The sequence below is a fragment of the Numenius arquata genome, chromosome 9, assembly GCF_964106895.1.
Source record: "Numenius arquata chromosome 9, bNumArq3.hap1.1, whole genome shotgun sequence".
NCBI classification, from domain to species: domain Eukaryota; kingdom Metazoa; phylum Chordata; class Aves; order Charadriiformes; family Scolopacidae; genus Numenius; species Numenius arquata.
Genome location: NC_133584.1, coordinates 35,186,734 through 35,212,748, shown reverse-complemented (window position 1 = coordinate 35,212,748; position 26,015 = coordinate 35,186,734). Strand labels below are relative to the sequence as shown.

General features: G+C 41.5%; 1 protein-coding gene across 1 annotated transcript in view; it reads left to right on the top strand.

The window, feature by feature from the left end:
- Positions 1 to 5,043: 5,043 nt before the first annotated feature.
- Positions 5,044 to 26,015, top strand: part of PRIM2 (DNA primase subunit 2) — a 127,549-nt gene continuing 106,577 nt past the window's right edge. Inside the window, exons 1-4 of the mRNA XM_074153768.1 lie at positions 5,044 to 5,211; positions 6,337 to 6,440; positions 6,756 to 6,835; positions 13,457 to 13,577. Coding sequence (XP_074009869.1) covers positions 5,055 to 5,211; positions 6,337 to 6,440; positions 6,756 to 6,835; positions 13,457 to 13,577 — 462 coding nt within the window. The 5' untranslated portion in view covers positions 5,044 to 5,054. The remainder of the gene's footprint in view (positions 5,212 to 6,336; positions 6,441 to 6,755; positions 6,836 to 13,456; positions 13,578 to 26,015) is intronic.

The window sequence follows — 26,015 nt, the reverse complement described above, 5'->3', positions numbered from 1 at the left end:
TACCCTCCAATTAGCAGTGGTAATCATGCGGGTAGGGAAGAACTGCGCTCCAACAAATTAGCATTGGGCACTCTGCTAGTTAGTAAAAGTGGGAGTAGAAACTGTGCAATGATATATATTTAATGCAAATAAGGGATTTGTTTTTTGTTAATTAGGTAGCAGAACAGGTTGGGGTACGATGGATTGGACTATGTTTGGATGGGATGACGGGGACAGTTTGACAGCTGACCATATGGATGTTGTTGTAAAACATTTGTGAGGTGGGTTGCTGCAACATCAATGATTCTGTTAAAAAAATACTTAAAAAATCAGTTCTTACTGGTAATGTTATTGTTGGATTGATGCAAATATACACACAAAAAAGTAACAAAAATACTGCCGAAACTGTATAGGTTTCAGTCAATACCTCAGTAAGAAAGTTTGGGTTATGAGATTGTTTGAATTGTGATTTTTTTGGGGGGAGATTTCGACGACGATGATGTCTTTTCACTTCTTCGTCTGTTTTCTTTTCCCAAGAAAAGGATTTTTGTGTGAAAGAGCTGACAAACCCCCTGTAAGGTTTTTCATCGTAAGATTTGAGTCTAGTAGTGTAGATGTTAATTTTGATTCTTAATTTCGGCTGAAGTAATCATATGGCTTTTTGCAATAATGTTAATGATTAATTGAAATGAAAAAAAAAAAAGAAACAGGTTAGGTCTTCACCTAATTTCGGACAATTTGGTGATCATTGCTTAGTATTAGAGGAAAAGAAAGTAGTAGTGAAACAAAAAAATTAAAAAAAAGGCAGATACAGACATAACTGTTAACCTGTAAAAAACCAGCAGGACGGGGTTCAATAGGAGAAATGCTCCTCAACTTTGTTGCACTTCTCCTCCTTGGGTCCAGGCCAGGTACAGCACTCAAAACAAATACGCGAGCTCTTGTCTTACTCCTTGACCTGCCCTGGCCGGTGCACTGCCAGTCTCAGGAACATCTCTTGGATACTAACCCACCGGCCAGACAAAGGCAGAAGCTCTGCCTTCTTGCAACTACTAGGTGGATTTTGGTGGATTCACTCCTATTCCAGAGCAACTTGTTTAGCAGCCAGCTGGAGAGAGGAAGAAACCGTGCAGGGATGAGCACCGGCTATTCGAAGAAAGTTGCTTTGGGTTGAAGCCGCTTTATATATATATATATAAAGATATAAAGTTGCTTTGGGTTAAATATAAAATAATAATATTAAATATATAAAAAGATGGCATGTTTTTCCCTGGAAAACTATGGAGCAGCCCTGGAGAGTGAAACTTGTTTTTCTATCCTGTTAAAACTGTTCAAATGGTCAATTAGCAGAGGTTTGGCCCAGACCAAAGAGCACACTTCACAGTTGGAGACTTAGCACGAGCAGAGGTGTCTTCCCCGTAGGCAATTTGGATGCGGCCACGTTTGTTTCAAGGGGTAATCGGAGTAGGTTATCCCACGTCAGTTGAACTCAGCACCATGTTTAATCTATGAGTACAGAGGCAGGCTGCAGTTTTAGGCTGGCTTCCAGTGGCAGTGTTTGTTAAAGCTGCAATCAGATTGCTTGTTCGGCAACATTTTCGGTGTTGCCCATGAACATGAGACTTGCACGTGTCCTGGTCCATGATCGTGTCATTGTTCTTAAGAACTTACCAGCCTGAGCTACTGATTTTCCTCACTTGGTGGGCGTAAACTGATTTTCCATCCATAAACTGGGCATTCTGATTTTCCATCCCTTTACACTCTGCATTTGTTGCAAGATCATTAACCAGCTTTTCCGGCTGGGGAAAATGAGCAAATAAGTGGCACTCTAAGGCAGGGACACAGAACATAACCTTAGCTGCAGCAAAATGGTCAACCCCGTGGCAAAAGTGGCAAGTCCTGCAGTTATCTTGGAAAAATGACAAAAATACACTTTTAGAATGGTGCAGAGTTTGTGGGATCATGGAATTAAAAGAAAGTTCTTCAAGTTTGAATACTGTGCTGAACATTTCATACTCAAACCAGCTTAACAGCATCATGACTGTTTGGATGACTGACATCATTGGAGCACAAGTCTTACGAGGAGAGGCCGAGGGAGCTGGGGTTGTTCAGTCTGGGGAAGAGGAGACTGAGGGGAGACCTTATTGCTCTCTACAACTACCTGAAAGGAGGCTGTAGAGAGGCGGGGGTCGGTCTCTTCTCCCAAGTTACAGATGATAGGACAAGGGGTAATGGCCTCAAGTTACGCCAGGGGAAGTTCAGGTTAGATATTAGGAAATATTTCTTTACTGAAAGGGTTATCAGGCATTGGAATGGGCTGCCCAGGGAGGTGGTTGAGGCACCATCCCTGGAGGTATTCAAGAGAGGAGTTGACATGGTGCTCAGGGGTATGGATTAGTGTTGGGTGGTGTGGGGGGGGGTTGTGTGTGGTGTGTTGTGTGTGTGTGGTGGTGTGTTTTTTTTTTTTTTTTTTTTTTTTTGCATTGGTTGGACTAGATGATCTTAAAGGGTCCCTTCCAACCTAGGTGATTCTGTGATTCTGTGATTCTACGACAAAGTGACCCACTTGGTGGCTGAGGGAAAGGCTGTGGATGTTGTCTACCTGGACTTTAGTAAGGCCTTTGCTGCCCATGGCTTGGACAGGAGTACCCTCCGCTGGGTTAAAAACTGGCTGCAGGGCTGGGCCCAGAGAGTGGTGGTGAATGGAGTTAAATCCAGTTGGTGGCCAGTCACAAGTGGTGTCCCACAGGGCTCGGTACTGGGACCGGTTCTCTTCAACATCTTAATCAATGATCTGGACGAGGAGATCAAGTGCACCCTCAGTCAGTTTGCAGATGACACCAAGTTGGGTGGGAGTGTCGACGTGCTGCAGGGTAGAAGGCATTGCAGAGGGATCTGGTCAGGCTGGATGGATGGGCCGAGGCCAATGGGATGAGGTTCAACAAGGCCAAGTGCTGGGTCCTGCCCTTGGGTCACACCAACCCCATGCAGCGCTACAGGCTTGGGGCAGAGTGGCTGGAGCTGCCTGGCAGAAAAGGACCTGGGGGTGTTGGTTGACTGTGGGCTGAACATGAGCCAGCAGTGTGCCCAGGTGGCCAAGGCGGCCAACGGCATACTGGCCTGTATCAGGAACAGCGTGGTGAGTAGGACTCGGGAGGTGATGGTCCCCCTGTACTGGGCACTGGTGAGGCCTCACCTCAAGTACTGTGTCCAGTTTTGGGCCCCTTACCACAAAAAAGACATTGAGGGGCTGGAGCAGGTCCAGAGAAGGGCAACGGAGCTGGTGAGGGGTCTGGAGAACAAGTCTTATGAGTCACGGCTGAGGGAGCTGGGGGTGTTCAGCCTGGAGAAAAGGAGGCTGAGGGGAGACCTTCTCGCTCTCTACAACAACCTGAACGGAGGGTGTAGAAAGGCAGGGGTCTGTCTCTTCTCCCAAGTCACAGGCGATGGGACAAGAGGAAATGGCCTCAAGTTGCACCAGGGGAGGTTCAGATTGGATATTAGGAAAAATTTTTACCCGGAAAGGGCTATCAAGCATTGAAATGGGCTGCCCAGGGAATTGGTTGAGGCACCATCCCTGGAGGTGTTCAAAAGATGGGTTGACATGGTGCTGGGGGACATGGTTTAGTGATGTTTTTTTTGTCAGAGTTAGGTTGATGGTTGAACTAGATGATCTTAAAGGTCCCTTCCAACCTAGACAATTCTATGATTCTATGAAACTTAGTGAAATTGTGATATTGTGATCCTTGGCTTTGGGTACTGGAGTTGCATATGATTCAGGTGATATTTCTGCCGCTAATGTGCAGAGCAGACGACTGATGGAAAACAGCAGTTGTGCCGATCTCGAGGACAGACGTTGGGTGCCCTGGAAGGACACCTCAGGCAGACCCCTGTACCTTGGCCACAGGGGCTTTATGCACCGGGGGTGCTTGGCCAGGCCCCCCAAAATGGTGGCCACCTGATGCGGCCCAGTGCCACTGATGGACTTCACTCTGCTTTGGCTGCCGGGGAGCCCCATTACTGCAGCATTTAAGCCTTCTGGTACCTAAAGGGGGCCTACCGGAAAGATGGGGAGAGGGTCTTTGTCAGGGAGTGTAGTGATGAGGGTAATGGTTTTAAACAGAATGAGGGTAGATTTAGATTCAATATTAGGAAGAAATTCTCTCCTGTGAGGGTGGTGAGGCACTGGAACAGGTTGCCCAGAGAAGCTGTGGATGACCCATCCCTGGAAGGGTTCAAGGCCAGGCTGGATGGGGCTTTGAGCAACCTGCTCTGGTGGGAGGTGTAGAACCCGTTGATCAAGGTCCCTTCCAACCCAAACCATCCTATGTTTCCATGATTTTATATAAGCTTATGAACATGGAAGATGCCTGCGGGCAGGCAGGTGGTGGAAGCAACCTCCACCCCGACACCTGCAGCCACCCGCGAGCTTCCCAGAAATTCAAAAGTTGTGGGGAAAAAAAAAAAAAAAAAAAAAGGTGAAAGACCGTTTGTTTCATTTGGCAGCAAATGTTTTTAAAGACATTCAGTGATGAAAACGACGAACTGACAGAAAGTTAGTTACAGTGTATCACGCAACGTCAACAAATCTGCGCAAAGAGACCCATTTAATCAGTTTAGATGTCTGGTACGGCGTGCCAGGCACCACGGAGCTCGCAGCAGCGACCGCCGAGCCCACCTCACCGCCCGCCATGTTGGGGGGTGGGGTCAGGCACCTTCCCCGGGGGCTGCGCCCGCCTCGCTGTCGCCAGCCAATAGCCGTGCGGGAGGCGTGGCCCCAGGCTGGTGGGGCGGGGAGGCGGGGCGGAAGTGGGCGGGGCGGGCCGTGCGCGGGAAGACGGGGCGCGGCGGCAGGTGTGTGGGGGTCTCTGCCTTATGGCGGCGGGCGGGGGTCGTTGCCGTGGGAACCGGGGAGCTGGTCACTCTGGGAGGGGGCCTGAGGCACGGCTGGGCCCTGTCCCACCCGAGGGCCGGCGGCGGCCTTCCACCTCCCTGTTCTTTTCTTCCTTTCCCCCCCGTGTTGCTTCCCTTGTGGCTGAGCGCCCCTCTCGCCCCCAGGCCCGGCGGCGGGGGAGATGGAGTTCTCCAGCGGCCGAGCGAGGCTGAAGCAGAGGCGGCTGGCGGGAGACCGGCGGGAGCTGTACCCTCACAGCCTGCAGTTCTACCTGGAGCCCCCCACGGAAAACATCTCGCTGGTGGAGTTTGAGAGCTTTGCTATCGACCGCCTGAGGCGTGAGTAGCGTCCCCGTCCGTCCCCGTCCACCCGTGTCCTCTTTCCTTCTCCCCCCGCCGAAGCTTTTGATTCTTCCTGTCATGGCTGTATGCTTTTTTTGGCGGGCTTATATGCTCCCTTTGCCGGTTATTAACGTGAACTGGCTGCTTGCTCGAGCTGAAAGGAAAAGCTGTAAAGGAAAGGGAGAGCCGGAGAGGGACTCTGTCAGGAAGCGTAGTGACAGGACGAGGGGTAACGGTTTTAAATTGGAAGAGGGGAGACTTAGATTAAAAGAAATTCTTTACTGTGAGGGTGCTGAGGCACTGGAAGGTGGGGAGAGAGTCTTTGTCAGGGAGTGTAGTGATGAGGGTAGTGGTTTTAAACAGAATGAGGGTAGATTTAGATTCAACGTTAGGAAGAAATCCTTTCCTGTGAGGGTGGTGAGGCACTGGGACAGGTTGCCCAGGGAAGCTGTGGATGCCCCATCCCTGGAAGGGTTCAAGGTCAGGCTGGATGGGGCTTTGAGCAACCTGGTCTAGTGGGAGGTGTCCCTGCCCATGGCAGGGGGATTGGAACCAGATGATTTTTAAGGTCCCTTCCAACTCTAACTAACCATTGTATGATTCTATGAAAACGCGTTGCTTTAGGTATTTCAGAGCACTGTGGCCGTTTTCATGATGAGCATTTGGTATGTAGCAGCCAGGACTGTATTGTTTTTGTTTACACTGATGGTTTTTATGAGCTTGTTTCGCTTTCTAGGTGTTGGAACCTATCTGATGTCTCTCAGTACAGCGATTCAGGGAGCAAGGGTTGCCCTGAACTCCGGAAAACCACTGAATCCAAGGTTTCCATCACTACAGTGGAAACCGATGTCCAGGGACTGATCCATCAGAGTTAGGTTTCTCCTTTTCCCTGTTGACTGTGTGGATCTCAGAGCTGGGTGAGCTGTTTAGGATTTGTGGGCTACAGGGTAAGGGGGGCCAGACCTGATCCTCCAAGTTTCATACCCTTTTGCTCCTCATACTCCTAAAAGCAATTCCTGTGGCCTTACCCCAGTTTGTGCGTTTCCCAAGACATGATGCTGTTAGATTTCTATTCAATATATTGTCTCTTAACATGGACTTTCTCTTTTTTCTTTTCCCCAGTGCTCAAAGTAGTTGAAAACCTTGGTGTCAGCTATGTAAGAAGTAGTGATTCATACAAAACTAAGCTGGAGGCTGAGCTCCGGAGACTTAAGTTTCCCTACAAAGTAAGTAAAAATGAAAAAAGGGAATTCTCTTGCACTTTACTCCATTTTCTTTACACTAGTCAGACTCTGAATAAAAGCACAGGTGATGAAATACTGTTCGTAAATTTTAAATTCTGTCACTTTGTCAGAGTTGTAGTTTTTGTTTGAGAGTATAGGTTCCTTTTTTTAGGACAACCCCCTTCTTTAATAGTCTTGCCTTTATTGTCTTAAGGATGAGTATTAATACACTGTTGAACAGCAATGATAAGTTAATTGTGCATTTTTAATTTGGAAGAGATTATTTCTCTGAAATAATAATAATCGTATGTTCTGTAGGCTTTGGCTGAGGATGATTATGAGGCAAGAAGAAAAGACCATATCTCTCATTTCATACTACGCCTTGCTTACTGTCAGTCGTAAGTACTTTTTGGATTATGCCGTACTCTTAAAATTAATTTTAAATGTATACAGATACTACATTATGCTGTTATAGATGTTACAGTATTTTAGGATTGCATGGCTACTAAGTAGAGAGTGTGCTCAAACAAAGGTTTTTTTGCTAGGACCCTGATTTCAACTGTGATGAAAAGGGATACTTGGAATAAAAATTAATATACAGATTTTGTAATAATTTAAAAAAAAAAAAAAGATACACTTTTGGGTTTTATGCACATGTTCTGGTTTAACTCTAGCCAGCAACTAAGTCCCACACAGCTGCTTGCTCACTCTCTCCTGATGGGATGTGGAAGAGAATCGGAAGATTAAAAGTGAGAAAACTCATGCGTTGAAATAAAGGCAGTTTAATAGGTAAAGCAAAAGCTGTGTGTGGAAACAAAGCTTCTTCCCATCAGCAGGCAGGTGTTTCAGCCATCTCCAGGAAAGCAGGGCTCCATCAGGTGTAACAGTTACTGGGGAAGACAAACCATACCTCTGAACGTCCCCCCATCCTTCTTTTTCCACCAGCTTTTTGTTACTGAGCATGACGTCTTATGGTATAAAATATTGCTTTGGTCCTTTGGGGTCAGCTGTCCCGGCTGTGTCCCCTCCCAACTTCTTGTACCTCCTCAGCCTACTTGTTGGGGTGGTGTGAGAAGCAGAAAAGGCCTTGATTCTGTGTAAGCCCTGCTCAGCAGTAACTAAAACATTCAGGTATTATCAACACTGTTTTCAGCACAAATCCAAAAGACAGCCCCATACCAGCTACTATGAAGAAAATTAACTTTACCCCAGCCAAAACCATCACAGCACGAAACATTCATTGGAGTCTCTTCCTTGTGACATATTTTTTGAGATTAAAACACACCAGTTTTGTTTGTCAGGCTTTGTCAGTGATGGATAATTTAGTTTAAATTAACTGTTGATTACTAACCAAAGACCTGACTATGTAAATAGGCTTTATATTATTGTCTAAAGAGAGCGCCTTGTTTCTGGCAAACTAAAAATATCATCCGAGTTTGAAGTTTCCTCTACTTACTGACTCTGCTTTTTTTCCAAATTCAATGCCATGGATGGTTGCGCTGCAGGTTTTTTTTTGTCGTGTGAAATCTCAGGCACAAAGTCGGTTTCATCAAGCATATTCCTTTTGCTTCAGCTTAGTTTTTGGATGAAAGTATAGGGGTTGTCAGTGCTTTATGTCTGTTAGCAGCTTTGTTACTCATCAGCGTGAACTTCTGACTGCCATTGTAGTCCTTTTTTAGAATTAAAACTAGCAAATATGAAGTGTATGCTGTTTTTAATTGTTAATTCAATCGCACTTTACGTTGCAATATATTTTAAATTAGATGAGTGTGGTAGAATACATATTGTGATACCGTGATAGCTGACATGACTGAAGTGCTACTATGGATGGATACAGATTCATAGGCAAAAACAGACCATGAAGGTCTGAATAAGAGGGATTGTGCTCTAGGCCAAGATTTGGAGCTGGAATGGATGGGGCTTTTCTTTGGAGTGATTCATGAGACAGTTGAGAGTTTTGGGGCAAGTGTTGGAGAGCAGACCAAGATGGCTAACAACAGAGTAGGAGCCTGCTACAGACCATCCGATCAGAGTAGCAGAGGCCTCAAAAGCCTCCAGAGGGAGGAAGCCTCACCATCACAGGCCCTGGATGACTTCAACCACCTGGAAATCTTCTGGATTATTCACGTCCCATCATGTTGCCCTTTCAAAAGACATCTGGGCTGTGCTGAAGAAAGTTTGTAGATGCACGTGATTGGTGAGCCAGCTAGATCTGTGATGCCTGTACAATGAGGAACAGGTTGTGGATGTGAAGGTCGGCAGGAGCCTTCACTACAGTGACTCTGATGGTGTAGTTTAAAATCCTGAAAGAAAGGAGGAAACTGAATAACAAAATTAGAACTGAAATTCCTACTACTGTTCTTTAATCTAACTTATGATTACAAATAACAAATGTAATACTGGTTTCTTTCTAGTGCTTATGTTGTGTGGTTTTTTTATAAACTCCCTTAGTCATACTGGTCCTGCAGGTTTTTACAAGAAGATATCTTGCTTTACCTACATTGTAAGTTTCTACCAATTTCTGCCCCTCTCCCTCCCCCCCAAGGTAGTATCCTTAAATAGATTGGGATTAAAAAGCTCCGTGACACTGTGAATAGTAAGTTTGGTTTCCATTATCCTCTCTTGTAAAACTTCACTTAGAGCATTCAGTTGTTATTTAGATGGGACTATTGCTTTTCTGTGGGAGATGAGACGCTTGAAGGGTGTTGGTAGTGATGCATTTAAAGAAAGTTCTGCTGTTCTGGAAAGTAGAATTGTCTGGTGGCAAGGATCTGATCTGGAATTCAAGAGGCATCTATTTTTGGTTGGTCTGTGGCTTCAGGAAAGATGAGTTTGGGTCAGATTCACAGAAGGCAATACAAGCCACGTAGCAAAAGCCTGAAGGTTAGGTGTTCGGTTCAGGAGTGGAATTCCCTAAGGACTGTGGCCAGGACCCGGAGTGAAAGGCTGCCTCGGTCTGAAATAACCAAGCAGGGACTTGGCTAAACATCTGCCTTTGTCACTGATGTGATATCTTCCCCCCCCTGCCCTGCGTCTGTATAATGGCCATGGAATTTCCTGGAATTAATGATAAATGCAAATAATTGGACTGCTTTCTTTTTCTCTGCAAGTTAACTTTTTAAAAGTTAAAAGCTCTTTTTTGTAAGAGCTTATTTGACTGCACTGCTTGCTTAGGAAATAAATGGGAGACACATTTCAAACCCCGTGTTTCAGGGAAGTATCTTAAGGATTAGACTACAGGCAGGGCAGAGGTGGGCAGCTTGTTGAAGGTGAACCACTTTGCGGAAATGAATACAAGCAATTTTGGGCCACAGAATCAGCAGGAAAGAGCCTGGCTTTGCAGTTTAGGGGGAAAGACCCCTTCTTAGGGAGGAGGGGCTTGGATGGGGCTCCAGGGCATGCTTTTTTTAAACTACTTGCAAATGTATTTTTGTGTTCCTGTTTGTATACCTGTAGTTTGATGCAGTGTTTCAGTAAAGCAGCCTTATAGTCAGTTTCTACTTAAAGTCGTTTGTTTTACTTTTTTGTTTCTTTGAAAAGGGGGATTTAGTGATTATTCCTAAAATGGAAAATAGCATCTTAAGCACTGTGAGGTGACGCTGTAGCCAGCATTCTTCATTCTTCATTCTTCCCTGAAAAGCAGCTATTTCAGGGATGAGATATTTCTATGCTCTGAAACTGGCACGTTCCCCAAAAGATAAAATTGGGAGGCAAATAGAATATACTGTTCTCTTAAGTTTTTATCATACTAGGTCAGAAAAATAAGCTTGGCACAAATCATTAGGTTAATTGATGAAAGCTATTAAGGTAGGAGTGTTTGAAAAAGCCTACTTAAATAGACATAAGTGCAAAGTAGCTTGAATTCAGTTCCCTGTGGCCTGCCAGGCAGTTGTGTTTACAGGCTTGTCTTCCTGTGACACTGCCTTTTTAAGTTTCTAGTTGGCCAACAGTGCCACCCAGGGGCACGAGTTTACATCAGCCTTTTTTCTTAGTTTGCATCAGTCCTCACTTACGAACTTGGATTATTTTGGTTTGGTTTTTACATCTGAAGTTTTTATGTTTGGTTTTGGTCTGAAGTGGCCGGCTCCACCGTTCTTGTCAGTTAAATTTGTAACATAGTAATCATCTCCTGACTGTCCTTCTGCCTTCTGAAATCCAAGACTTTAAAGCTTGTTCCCATATGATGTTGCTAAGATATGGTATGTACAGTCTTGACTGAACAGTTTCATCCATACCCTCTTTTCACACCTCTTGTAATGTCGCATTAAATTAATTATTGTTTTATTCACTTTCCCAGCAAACACAGCTCTAAAGAGAATTTTACTTGCATGTTGACTGTGACCATGCATTTCTGCTTCTGTCTGTTGCATCTCTTTATTTTATCACATTAGCTCTGAAGAATCTTGAAAGTCGTAGGAGCATAATCTTCACTTTACTTACTTAAGATGGAAGAAATAAGTCTTGCCTTCACTCTGACAGCAAAACTCTCTCTTCTGTTCAGGAAACTTTCAAACATACTTTTGTGCTTGGCATTTTTTTTTCCTTTTCTCTCTGTGTCGCATAACAAAGACATAAGTTCTTTATCAAACTTAGCCAGGCCTTTTCTCTGTTTCCTGCCATTTTTTTCTATATGATAAATTAGACTTGTGTGATGAGATTGCTGCTTCTGACATTGACTAGCATTAACTTGTGTGCTTTCTGTACCAACGCTCCCCTTGCTGTCTACCTTTTGACACTTTAAATTCTGAGGAATCTTCTGGTGTTGGTTGCCTAGTAAAATAGAGCTCAGGCCCTTGTCAAGGCTTTTCACAAGTTAACATTAAGTTGTTGGTAACTGAGCTCTCATATGTAATTGCGGAATGTGAGCTACTAGTTTTAAGCTCCTGATTTAGGAGCATTTTCTTGCCTTTCTAAAGTACTTCTGTGTTGATGCTTCATAACAAGTTTGCCGGTCTGTCCTACTGTCCTTGGGGGGGTGAAGAGGACTGATTTCTGCATGCACACCTTCTCCCCCCCCAGTGCTGTTCTCTGATATGAAAGTTCCTGTTCTTTCATATTATTTTTCTAGTGGGGAATCTGCTGATCTGATTTAAACTGTTGAGTATTCTGCATACAAAAAAGTTTTAAGTGGCAAAAAACGAGGAGACATTCTTAATGTCTGTGCTTCAGCTACCTGCAATTGTCTCATCTTCAGCAGCAGCAGCTTAATTAGTTATTTAATGACAGTGACATTGCTTTTCAGTTAAGCTTGTGGTTTCTGATAAGTATTGTTATTAATATATGTTTGGAATGAGATTGTACACTTTTAAAAAAATGTTAATAATGAGTGTAAGATGTGATTTGGGTTTAGAAATGATGTAAAATTTTCTGAAGACGTAAGAAAAATATGAACATAAATAATACCCTAGTGACGACATGCCTAGGAAGGTCAGTTTTAAAGTATATGCTGGACATTTACAGTAACGCAAGCCAGCTCGTCAGCTAGTTTGTCAGCTGTAGGAAGAATCCAGGTAGGTGTGTGTGTTTATTACAGATAACAGTAATATTTTCTTGTTTTGGGAATTTAAGCGGGTAGGTCGGATTACAGCCTTTGATCTACTCTTCTGAAGGAAAGGAAGAACAAGACACTGCCTGGCCTTCTGAGTAACTATATATGCTTAATTTAGTTTTTTTTTCCTTGTGTAGGAAAACAAATGCAGTGTAAAGCTGATGAATTAGGAAAAGAGTAAAATTGTCAACTTCTAGGATTTTGTTATGGTCCAAGATGATCGCAGAAGAACCACGGAAGATCAGTCAAAAGCATTGACTTCCATTTTAAGTGGCACAGATTATTAATACATCAGCACTGAAGCTGGCCACTTGACAAAGCACCTTAACAGAGCCTTTCCATCTGGAATTATAATTTGAATAATAACTACTTTTCTCCAAGCCAAAACCACAAAAAACTGTGTTGTAATTCACTGGTACGCTCTGGGAAAAGATCCTTAAATCCTGTGAGGAGAACACGTAAGACTGTAGTATTTCTGTGCTCTCCAAATTCTCATGGCAGTAGCCCACAGCGTAGCTCTTGGGGGACAGTTTTAAAAGAATGCCCTGTAATAGCAAGATGCAGTACCACCTGCATTCTGTGCCTGTTCGTGCAGGGTGGCTTTTGTTACTAGTATTCTGGTACCTACTCGCTGTAACTTGAAGTAACGTGCTGATGCCTGGGAATCTGAGTGGTGGGATGTTAGTATGCAAAGAGGAATATGCGTACTTGGAGACTGGCTTCAGTGTTGTTTTCCTTTAATGCTGTCTGCTGACTCCTGTCCCTGGGTTTGTTCTCCTACTTGCTCACCTGCAGTTGCTAAACCCCTTTTGCTCTTTTGTCAAGTGTTAGATGTTCTATTTGTGCTCCTCACCCAGGTTCATTGTCGTGTAGTTTCCTTTTGCCTGCTTCCAGGGTGTTTTTTTGCCTAGCATAGAGCACTGTTGTTATAGTATATGAGAGATGTGCATGTTCCTTCAGCTGGAGGATACCCCAAAGTAAAAGTGAGAATTAAAAGAAGTAGGCTTCATAACATATTTGCCTCATCAGATTGTGACATTAATTTTACAATGAAGAAATACTGTGCCATGTTGACAAGAAAAAAAGCTGTCCTCTAAGTACCAAAGGAGAACGTTATGTGCAGTTGGTTATTCTTATCTAAACCAAGTAAGAAATGGTGAGTACCAGTTAAGAAAGACCAACTCCTTTGATACCTACAGAGCAGTGTTGAGACTGACTACCTCTGTTCTTCCAAAACATCTGCAGTCACGCTTCTTTGTGTATTGTCTCTTCAAAAGTCTTTTCTGGTTGAGGGGTCCTTCCTGAAGGTTTCCTACCTTCCAGGCTCCTCAGTTTGTGGGTCCTATGCCAAAGTCAGCAGTACATTTAATGCTGTGTTCGCTAGATTTGACGTCTAGTTTATGAAGAAAGGGGGAATGTGTAATCAGAAAACATTATCAGGTGGTTTTTTATTCTTATTATTTCTTTGCAGTGAGGATCTCAGGCGTTGGTTTCTTCAACAAGAAATGGATCTCTTGCGATATCGCTTCAATGAACTGACTGAGAGTTTAAGGCAGAAATTCCTGGAATACGTTAACTTATCTTTTGAAGCTGTAAGTATGTTACGTTCTGAATTTGTGTTATATAGCATGTGCCTGATGTTTTTTAAAATTCTCATTAAGATAGTTTTAGTGCTTCTGTTTAAAAAATAAAAAAGTGCACTTGTGGCTTTAAAAAACAATCACGCAGAACTTCTGAACTTGGAGAACAGTCGTGCTGCAGAAATGAGGATTAAGTGATGTAATTTTGTGCTGCAATGAGAGAATTTCAGTCTTCTTCAGTCAACCAACACTTAACTGAAAAATGTGTAATTAGAAAAGCAAGTTAATGAACAATGTCATTCTAGTTCTTTACCAAATCTTGAAAAACCTTAAAGATACCAAATCTGTATAGACAAACAACTGTTGCTTTTGAGACTTTTTAGGGGTAGTACAAAAGTGTTCCTGCTGTTATATACCGCTTCTCTTGTCTGAGTGGATTAGAGGAAAATGTTTATTGCAGTTTCTGCACCAATGAGTTCGTTAAAATTTTGCGTTGCATCTCTGAATTATTTTGTTAGAAAGCTCCAGCTTTGCCTGTAGCTCTCAGAGTAAATTTAATTAATAAAATTTAATGTACAATCACCACTCTACTGAAAAAACCTTTCTCTTAAAATACTGCTTAACTAGAAGAGCTTAAATAATCTAAGATATGTGACTGACATGCATTTTATATTGCTGGATTGGAAGATCTGGCAGCACTGCATGTTGGTGATGAAAGATGACTTGGTGCGGTGTTGGGAATTAATTTGTCCAGCTAAACAGTAACACATTGGCTTTCCTGGGTCTTTGAGGGACTGTTGGAAATGTCATTCTTTGGTTCAGCAGACCTTTCAGCGAGTGGTGTGTTTGTGGAGCTGTATTTCCGCTGCCTATTCCCCAGTCTCATATTGTCCTGTCATAGTTTCAGCATTCAGGATTGTGAGAATAAATTAATGTTTGCAGGTTGCTGGAAATGGCTAGGAGTACGGCTTGGTTCTGTGCTATTGAATGTACCTTCAATATGTCAAAATGATTGAGAAGGTATTACTTTCTTATGCCTATTGAGGAAACCAAGTTTCATTTAATTGAAAATCTGCTTCCCTGCTTCTGCTGGCTTTCACCCCTTCTCACCAGAACTGGAATTTATGCAAAACTGATCGCTCCTCACACTATAGTGTGTAAAATATTTGAATATTACTAAGGAATTCCATAGGTATCTGATCTAGGTCTAAACTCTGTGGTGCTATGTAGGGGCCACTAAAAAATAAGGTCACTGTAAAAGCAGTATTTTTTTTCTCAGTGTTGGATTTATAAAAAGGCTTTAAAAGGGAAATGAAGACGAACTGTGCTATTCATACTTCTCGGTTAGAAGTTGTAGTGTTTTCATGCCTTACTGTGCATAATACAAGATGGAAATCAAACTTTGTGTTCTGCCTGTTAGAAAAGGGAACGGTCTCCAGGAAAAGGAAATAAGTTCGAATATTGCAATCCAGTTTCTACATTGGTAAACTGATAGGTATTCTCCTATTGGATTTTAATTGTTTGAGGTATCGTGAGAAAGTTAAATTCCTTTAAAGAGAAGACAGGTGCCTTGCATTTTCTAGATAATGGTTCTGCATCTCAGAATTGCAATCTGAGGTCGGCCAGAGCTGCCGAGTTCAGACCTCGGGGTAGTGTGGCGTAGCTATGTCTCCAGTTACCAATTCTAAGAACCACTGTAAGAAGCGATTCTTGATACCTAATAAAAGAACCTGTCAACATTTTGTGGAGGGGGGAGTAAATGGGTCATCTCGTACAGTTTTGTCACGGTTATCTTCATTTACAGCAACAACAGTCAAGCTAAACACCGAGAATTCGATAACTGTCACTTCTCTCTTTTTCATGTTTACTTACGTGCATGGGAAAGCGAGATGTGTGTTCTTATAATTTTTGCAGAGGTTTTGCAGGCTTAATTCTTGAGCTTTTGTGAATTATAGATCGAGAATTCTTGCTTTATAGAATCAAGAAGTATTCATTCCTACCCAGGGATAGTATTTAAGCAGCTGTGAAGATTTTCTTTGAAGACTGTGGCACCAGAAGTCTTATTTAGCAACTTTCTGGAAGGAAGGAAGCTGTTAACAAGTAGAAGAAAAATATCAGACTTTGAATTTTTTATATAACAGTCAGCTGTGAAGAATTTGAAATGATAGTAGTTCTGATCTCATGATTAAAGAGAGTTTTTATCAAAGAACAAGAGCTTTCTGAAAATAAAAATGGACATGAAATTGAATGAGTGTTTTCACTTTTATAATGGGATTTCTTGTGTCCTGTGACAGATGTTTATATTGCTAATGGATCAAAATACATGGGAAGGGGTTTGTTAAAAGAAGGAAATATTTGCTCTGCGGAGCTCTACCTGATTATAAAGATGCCCTTTACTTGTAAAAGAGAGGGTATAAACTGGTCAAAGTATTTAGATTAAAGATGATGATCTCAGTATAATGAATTTGTGTTTGAATATATATATAGGAAGTATGATTGTTCAAAATTTCTACAATGTTTGTGGTAATAAGCTTCTCTACATTTAGTATAAATTATGGAAGTTTGAAGCTTAGGTAAGTTCTTTGCTGAAATGTTTTTACAAAGCTGTCACTGCATTGAGTTAGTCCATCTTTAGTATTTTGTGAGAAGCCTCTGGATCCTGGGCTTTCTGAAAAAACTGAAAGTTTGCTTTGAGTTTATATTTGAGACCCTTTTTGGGACTACTAACAGGTAGATTGCATTTTAATCACTTGGAGGAAATAGCTTTGGCCAATGTGTTTTCTGGTAAGTGTTCAGGATGCTCGGACCGGTGCAGCTCAGCCTGCTGGAACGTTGGTCTGGTGTTCAAAATTTTACGCTGCTCTGCAATATTAGTGTTTATATTATTCTACCAATTTATGCCAGCATATGCAAGAGGTATTGAATAAAATGGGGTATTGAATAAAATGTCAGGAAAGGTAGAGGGTAGAAGGAAAGCAGAAATAACAGTGGGGGAGCGGGAATGATGGACCTCGTTCTTACGCTTTTTTTTTTTTTTTGGGTGCAGCAACTTCTGTAAATTTTAAATTATTTGCACTTATTTTAAAGTTTAAATTGTTTTAAACTCTGATATAGATGTTCGGCTGTTACTGAGATTGAGACCCTACTGGAGCCGTTGACAGCTGATATTCTTCCGGTTACTTGTAAATGGTAGAGGGGAAAAAAGTTACATAAATAGCAGTGGTGTTTTCCTTTTCTTTAAGCGCAGATATGGTAGGCTGGATAAGAAGAGGTTGTGAGGTCACTGATTTCACTGAATTTTTTTAGAGTTGGAAGGGACCTTATAGATCATCTAGTCCAACTCCCCTGCTGAAGCAGGATTGCTTAGAGAATGCTACTCAGGACTGCATCCAGGCGGGTCTTGAAAATCTCCAAAGAAGGGGACTCCACAACCTCCCTGGGCAGCCTGTGCCAGGGCTCTGTCACCCTCACCGTGAAGAAATTCTTTCTCATATTCGAGTGGAACCTCTTATGCTCCAACTTGTGCCCGTTGCCCCTCGTCCTGTCACTGGGAACCACTGAAAAGAGTCTGGCTCCCTCCTCCTTCAACCCACCCTTGAGATACTTATAGGCATTAATAAGGTCTCCCCTCAGCCTTCTCTTCTCCAGGCTAAAGAGTCCCAGCTCTCTCAGCCTTTCTTCATAAGGGAGATGCTCCAATCCCTTAATCATCTTTGTTGCCCTTCGCTGGACTCTTTCCAGTAGTTCCCTATCCCTCTTGAATTGGGGAGCCCAGAACTGGATGCAGTATTCCAGTTGTGGCCTCACCAGTGCAGAGTAGAGGGGGAGAATGACTTCCCTCGACCTACTGGCCACACTCTTCCCTATGCAGCCCAGGATTCCGTTGGCCTTCCTGGCCACAAGAGCACATTGCTTGCTCATTGTCATTTTGCTGTCTACCGGGACTCCCAGATCTTTCTCTTCGGAGCTTGGCTCCAGCAGGTCCACGCCTAACCTGTATTGGTGCCTGACATTCTTCTTGCCCAGGTGTAGCACCTTACACTTTTCCCTGTTGAACCTCATGAGGTTCTTCCTTGCCCAGCTCTCCAGCCTGTCCAGGTCTCTCTGGATGGCAGCACGGCCCTCCGGGGTGTCAGCCACCCCACCCAACTTGGTATCATCAGCAAACTTGCTGAGGATACACTCTGTCCCCTCGTCCAGCTCACTGATGAATATGTTGAACAGGACTGGACCAAGTATTGACCCCTGGGGGACACCACTGGTTACAGGCCTCCAGCTTGAACCTGTTCCATTAACCATTACCCTTTGGGTCCTGTCACACAGCCAGTTCTCAATCCACCTCACTGTCCCCTCATCCAGCCCACACTTCCTTAGTTTTCCAATGAGGATGTTATGGGAGACAGTGTCAAAAGCCTTGCTGAAGTCAAGGTAGATGACATCTGCTGCCCTCCCCTCATCCAGCCAACCAGTTATGGCATCATAGAAATGATGGCAAGGGCTGAGGTTGTGCCCAAGAACAGAGACTGATGAGGATTATTTGGAATTTTATTACTTCTTAGTTTGAAAAACTCAGTGGTCTCAACTTCTGAGGGGATGTATTTGACATCTCTGACAATAACTTGCCACAGCTTTTGATTTTTGGCCATGGTTTGAGTCAGGAGTGAAACTATCTTCTTTATTCCTTTTGGTTAAAACATCCTGTGTAGTGTAATGAGTGCTGGGCTCTTAGAATACAAAACCACAACTTTTTTTTTTTTGGCAAAAAAAAAGGTGTTTTGATGAAGTGCTGTTTTGCTTGCAAATAGGACAAAAGTAATACAGGCTACTTTGTAGTATCTGAGAGTAGGTGTCTTAATTAGTTCATTTCCATAGTTTATTTTCTAATGCAGTCATTTATTTGCTAATGCAATACCAGCACCTTTAAACTAAACAGCTTTAAAGCTGTTGGTATTGCATTAGAAAATAAATAATTTAAGATTTGTGCTCTTCAGACAATTTTAAACTTTTTTTTAGATGTATCTTTTCTTTTTGGCATCTTTTTAAAAATTAAAACAATCAATTTGGAAGATGATTGCTGTCTTGATAAAATAATTTATAAACCTTTCATGAATAGCTTCCCCCTTAAAATTACTGTATTGAGAACTTAAATAATTCAGAATTTATGTCGTGTTTCCTAAGCTGTAGTTGAACCGTGGTGTCAAAGGGGATGTTTACAATACATCTCTTTCCCAGTAAAGAAGACGACACTGAAGTAATTTAACTTTTTGGACTTTACCTTCGACAGGAGTTAAAACTTCTGGGGGCAAATAGAAATGATGTTGTATATGCAGACACTCACTCACTCACTCTATGGTGCGTTATTTCACAGAAGTCCCTTCCGTGTGTGTTCCTGGAGTGGTCAGGCTTGACTTGGGAGTAGTTAGGCTTGGCCTGGGAGTAGAACTTGTTACATGACGCTTTCACAATAACAACTTTTAGGAAGCAATATTTTGATAAAATATTATCATAGGTATTTACTAGCTCGTTTAAAGTGTAGTTTGCTTAGGGCACTCTCATCTATTTGATAGCCAGTTGTGGGGTATTTCTCTTGATGTTACCTGTTCCCTGGGAAAATGGCAATTCGAATAGCATTTGCTTCATGTTAGTTAAAATCCTGCTGTCTTGCAAAAAGAATCTAGTTGTTCAGCTTAGAGCATCGGACTTAAAGGAACGTTTGCTAAACTTTCTATTCAGTGATTCTGCAGTTCTCTTCTTCAGTAAAGCCTATTTTTATCCTTATTTGACACTTTAATTTCTGGACCTCAGTCTGTGATCTTGCCTGTCTCAACTTTGCTGTCAGGTGTGCACCAAATTTTGGGGAACTGCTTAAGGGAGAAGAGACTGGAAGATGGGTTAATAGTCTTGCTTCAAAACTAAGGTGAACTTTTTTTAAAAAAAAAAAAAAAAAACAACCAACAAACCAACCCACCACACATGGATCCATGACTTGCTCCGTTTTCACCTGATTGTATATGTTTATGGTATTTTAGCGTTACGTGGTTTGTCAGCCGTTGAATATGTTCAAATGTGAGTGTATCCTGCTTTTGATGTTTCCTTATCCTGAAAGAAGTGCTACATTGCCTTTCTTGACACTTTAATATGGGACGTTCAATATGAAAAGAAGATTCCGCTGTATAACTGGATTTTTTTTTTTTTTTTTTTTGGTGAATGAGAAATACTTACTAATCTGTTCCCTGTTTCTAGAGCTTGCTTATTTTTAATCTATACTGTAAGAGTATTTTCCCCTGATATTGTTGAATATTTATCTATCACCGTAACAGGAGAATCATGGAATGCTTCTGAAGGTATTTCAGATTGTTTTCAGTCTTTTCTATACTTTATGTACTTTAAAAAAGAAAAAAAGAAAGAAGAAAGGTTTCTAAGGGGTAGTGCTGTCATCATCCAGATAGATACTGAAGCTTTTTATGTACATTTTGTAATTTTCAGCTCTCAAGGCACATTAGTCTATAGGCAAAGTCAGTCACATAGGGAGCACAGGAAATCCTTAAGCAGCACTCAAGAGAAGTAAATGCTGGCATTTAAGGTGACAGAGCCCATCACAGAGAATATGCAAACACAGGTGTGTAGTTGAGATTTACATTAATTTAGGAGATTAAAGCATTAAAATCTTACTATAAATGAGTAATTACAGCAATAATGCCTGACAGTTTCTGGCAGTAAAAGCCTCTAATACAGATTTTTTTTTTAAGATATTTAAAGGGAAGTATAATGAATATTTTAAATATTATAGTCATTGAAAAAAATGTTTTAATCTTGGAGTAAGTTCTTCAGTATTTGAAGGAACTATATAAAGTAAATGGTTTCACAGGCAAGTGACACTTGGGCTTTAACTAGATCGTTTTTCTTTTTTGCCACAAGCTGTGGGCATTTGATGTTTTCTGTTGTTTAAGTTAGGCGTGCCTGATTTTATTTCTGCTAGATTGTGATGCAAGACCTGTTTGGAGTCAGTTGACATTATGCCCAAGCCCCATTTTGTCATGTAGCTTTATCAGTGAGATTGGTCCTCTGTGTGGTTTTCCACCTGCTGTGCTACGTATGCACCCCCTTACTCCTCCCCCTGTTCCTACCCCAACCTTTTCACTTGTCCTTTTCCCTTTTTTCTTGTAGCTGGTTGTGCATACCCAGATCAGAAGCCCTTGAGATGTGACCGTACTTACACATTTTTTGTTATAAAAGTGCTTTTAGACCTTCATAGTGTGAGATAAGTCCTATTTTATCATTTGATGTTCTGATAGCCTTTTTGGCAGCATCAGAATATTTACGGCAACTGCCACAAGTGGTTATTGAAAAGCTTTCAATGTGTCTATAAGTTTGAGGAAAAGTGCAAGATACCTGGGTCGCTGGTGTTCCTAGAAATTCTTGAATTAAGGTGTTGAGCTTCCTATTTTCACATATTTGGTCTTACAGGACCTAACACTGGGGAGGTAATTAATCGTGGCAGCGATGATAACCTGAAGGCGTAAAAATAGAGTGAACTTATTCTTTACTTCACACTGTATGCTGCTTATCTTTTTCTTGCCCTTCAAGGCTATGTCTGTGTATGTTATATTGCACCGCAACTCCTAGATCTTAGGCTGGATTTTTGCATGCTTCTGAAATATAAATAGGCATCTCTAATACATTCTGTTTCTTTCAGCAGTCTTAAGATATTTTGGAAAAGCGGTGAGAGTATTCTCTTTAGAGCTTTATTTATGCTTTTTTTTTTTTCTTTTTCTAATCTAGGCCAATTTGTGCTTTATAGCACTAAAGGAGAAACTGAGTCAAAAGTTACCTTCTCATACTGCTATCTTAACTTTGGTCAGTAGTTAGAAGTGGAGTCCCCTGGATTGGCAACTAACTTGCCAGTTACTCTAAGTTAATATTTTGGGTAATGTTTCCTTAAAAGGAAACTCTACTAGCAGAAGTCTAAATTATCTTTCTTTTTTTTGTTGTTTTTTTCTTTTCTTCCTCTTTGTACTTGTCTTCTACGTATAATGCTAATTGTGCTTTCTTGTTGTTTCTTCTTTTAGCCTTTCTTTGTGTGTGGTGGTTTGCCATTTCTGTGGGTGTCCTTTGCTGTTTTCTAGTGGGGCAACGTCTTTTAAGTGCAGTGTCAGAAGGTCAGAATATTCCAGCTGAATCATTGCCAATTCTAAGATGACATGGAGATTAAATTCATGTATTTGCATTTCCTCCCTCCCATCCCACCAGTAGAATGATGTAGAGACTCCTAAGCTGCAGATGGGGAGGTCACATAACTCCTTTCTTTTCTCAGCACTCCTGGTTAGTCAGCTCTTCTTCTCTTTGGACAGAACTGGCTCAGATGTAGAACCTTGAAGTGTCTCTGCTGAAATACAGCTGTTAGTTTTAGACCAGATTCTCTTCTCTGATTCTGTTCTCTAGAACCGCTGCAGTGACCCCAGCCTCATGGCATTTTAAAATGTAATCTGCTCCTATTTTAATATGCAGCTTAGTAACCAAAATATTAATTTTTAGTTTAAAATTAAATAATTGTGGAACTTGACTTAATGCATCCTTCTGTTGTTGAGTTGAATTCTTCCACGCGTGGCTTTTCCAGTTGGTTTTGCACCCCGGTCACAGGAGATTCAGTGGAACTGTTTGGACATTTGCTTGTGAAAGTGTCTTATGAAAGTGACTTTAAGGGCTTTTGACAGAGCATGACACCTGCTTTTTTTCCCCTGTCCCTGAAGTCTGTTGCACTGTTAAAAGCACTGAGACTGGCTTAACACAATTTGTTTTTTGACAGATCCAGGTGGGCTGTTACTTGTCTCCTATGTTTTATCCTAAGTGCTGTCAGATGCTTTGAGTTGTTGCTATACCTCTCCAGGAATTTAATTTGATATACTGGAATGTGGAGTGAAAGAGAATGCAGACTTTTATCCTAAATTTATTTTTCAGTGATGTTCTGGTCATCATCTTGACTGTTCTGATTTCCTGTGACCCTTCCTTCATCTTATCTTAAGACTGTTCATTCCTTGAAATAGACATATTTGCTCTTTGTTGCTTCCACAGGAAATGAAAATTAATAGTTTATATCACAGATAAATACATGATAATAGGATGATGTATAATTGAATTTAGATCCCCTGCAATGCTTCTGTTCTGTGATATCTTTCTGCAGTGTGCAGAAGAAAAGAACTTCAGCGTGGTATATTTCGTCTTGAATACATCTTTCAGTGCTGCTGTTTGCTCTCCACAGAGCATAAAATAACCTTTTTAAAGTATCTTAGAACTTCTTCACCTCTGAAAAGTCTCTTGAATTTAAATTACGACTTTTTTTTATAACTTCTAGGCTAGATGCCTTATTTTTGGGTAAGTGCCAGTTGTTGCAAAATTAACCATCTCAATTTTTTTTTAATGCTGTTATAAAGCACATTATTTTAATAAAATGCTTTGGATCATAGTAATAGGGAAGGAACAGCAGATGGGAATAGTCAGCTGGGGGAGCTAATGCTCTGCAGTGCATCTGCCAGCATTCGAGAGGAAAGAATAAGAACTGTAAAATAAAAGGAAAGAGCAAAATACATTAGTGTTAATTTTTTTTCCACAGTAGCTCTTTGATGTTGCGATTGAAGTGCTTTTTAGCAGCTTTAAGCAGTAGAAATTAAACTTCTTTAATTTCCATTTTTATGATCAGAGCACTCCTATGAGACTTTCTGATATTACTGTTATGCTTTCTTCAAAAGCATTTATCTCAGTAGTGGGGCAGTTGTATAAATATTTGTAGTTCATCTTCTTGAAAAAATATTTTAGGACTGTGTTTATTGGGTACAGAGGATCCTAAAGTCAGATTTGGATTAATGAGAATGGGACTAGTTTGTGTCCTTACTAAAGACGGATATAGGCAAAAGAAAACGCTCGATATCATGTCTAGCCACTAGAAGGCTGTGACTTTAATTATCCATTTTGGTCCCAGGTGTATAAACCAAAATGTTCTTCAGACTGGGTTTATGGCTTTGCGTTTCAGAGGCATCAAATAGTATTTCTTCCTTCACCAAACAGGATGGGGAAAAAAATGCTTAAAAGTTGGAAACTGTCTAGAGCCTGATTTTACTGTGTGGAAACTTAAGCCAAGCTCAAACAGTAACTATGTCCAAGTAGGCTGCAGTTTGCATTTGTGAAGGAAATGTTTCTGAATTTTATCTTAGTTTCCTGCTACTTGAATCTTACATTTATCCCTTGGCTTGAAAACCAACGATGCTTGTCTTACAGGTGACAGCAAAGGTCAGAAGTGATGCCTGTCTAAGTGGGAAATAGTGCCTTATTGCCAAAGTAAGCTAAAAATACATATTCTGTCACTTAGCCCCATGCTTAAAGTCATATAGAAAGAAAATTGCATGTGGAAAGGCTTAGGGGGAGGGGTTTTTTTCCTAAGTGCTAGAGCTTGTCAAATAAGGCAGCGAAACACATATACCATTAGCACCTCAAAAAAACTAGCAGATTACTCTCATTCTAAAGTACTGAATTTCAAAGGAAGTAATAGATTTCTCAGTTTAATCATTCAAGTTTCAGAAGATAGATTTAAGTGAAACCAAGTGGCAGCTTGTTCCAAATAAAGGGGAAAAAAAACCCCATTGATACCTGAGTTTATGGCTACCTCTTGTAGTTGACTGTAGTTACATATTAGAGGAAGGAAATCCTAGGGAGACCTCTTTCCTCGGAAGTATTAGCAGCGTGGGAATCCGGTTAAACCAATAGGTAGTACTCTTCAGGCCATTGTACTGCAGCCCCAGGATTTGTTAGGCCGACTGACAGGTCTGTTTGCAAAGAAATGTCTTTTACACAGCAGTCTCTTACTGACTGGCTGCCACCCAAAATATTGGGGTTGGTTGCAAAGCAACCTGAGTATTCCAGTGAGCTAACATTGAGGGATGGGTAGATGGGGTGAGGTTTGATTAAAAGATGGAGGCTTAAAGTGAGTTTTAGTATTCTCTTACAGACTTTTAAAATAAAGCTTTATTCACGGGAGAATATAGACACATCTCATAAATCTTAAGAGGGAGAAGCGTTGGCTGGTAAGAGGGGAGAACATGCACTTGCTACTTATTTTGTGCTCTGGCAGGATGGATGAGGAGGGGTCTTTATTTACCCTTCTCTAATGGATCCTTGTGACGTGCGGAGAGCAGGCTCCACAGCCTGTGAGGTTGTAGGGTAGGTATGTTTATTCGGTGCCGGGCAGCACCGGGGGTCGCCCCACCACAATCGTGTGCACCCACTGCGGCAGTTAGCTTAGGATTTATACAACCAAACCTTACATATTCAAGGGGCGCCTATAGATATCCATAACCTTTCCCCGAAAAGGTGGTCTTTATTACAATGAGTTCCCAGAAATCATTTCCACGGTCTCCGCCTTTAACTCCTCCCAGCTGCGCAGGCGCAGTGCCTCCTGGTGGTCGTGGGCCGGGGTCTCGGGGATGAAGGCCCTATGTCTTCCTCGCTGTGTACCTCTCGCCTTTAATGTTAATGTGCTGCTCCAGGCCACGGGACTGGGAAACCAGATGATCGCACTGTCAAGACAACTGGGTTCCTTCTTTGAATACAAATTGTTCCCTTATCTCCCTGCGAGGCCGATGTGACCACTGTATGGTTTCAACACATCCTTTCTTTGCCTAAACACCTTACGCAATGGCTTAAGGTTATATTAAGGTTATAGATACACAGCTTAAGCCAAGCGATGGCTCTACTATTAACCCTTGAGTGTTAGTTCCCCTTATCACTTGAACCATAAGCATGACTTTTATTAGCCATGGAGAAAACTAGCATTTTGCTGCAGTAATTCTAGTTGTATGTATGTATTTGCACATATGGTGTTGGTGGTGATCTATAAAATTGTGGAATTAAGTAATAAAAGTGATTGAAGAATATATAGCTACTGGGGATGTCTCTTTTCACCTTCATAAACATAATGAACAACAGTTTGTAAATGATGCAAAATTAAAAGTTGATGCTAAACTGTAAATTGTAAAAGATGCTAATTAAAAGTTTTAATTTGGTAATCATCTCAGTTTGATTAGAAACAGATGCTGATTATCTGCAGAAATCTAAATGGACCCTTAGAAGATAGCTTTTATTGCTTAAAATTGACTCGTGAAAGTGAAGTCAAACTAAAATGCAAACTGTACAGTTGCTTGTGCCCCCATTAGTGCCCTAGAGCACAGTGATCCTTACTAAACAGCTTTGTGTGGCTCATCATCTGAGTTAAATAGGACCTTTAGAGTCCACTGTAAGGTTGAATACTTCTGTACTGGGTACTATACATGCTCTTTCTGGTTTTAAGTATGTACTCTTCCTGCTTTGAAAAAATTATCTGCTTTGAAATATAAATTGCAAAAAAGGCTGCAATAAAAATGGAGTGATGAATAAAAACATTATTCCTCCTAATCTGAAAAC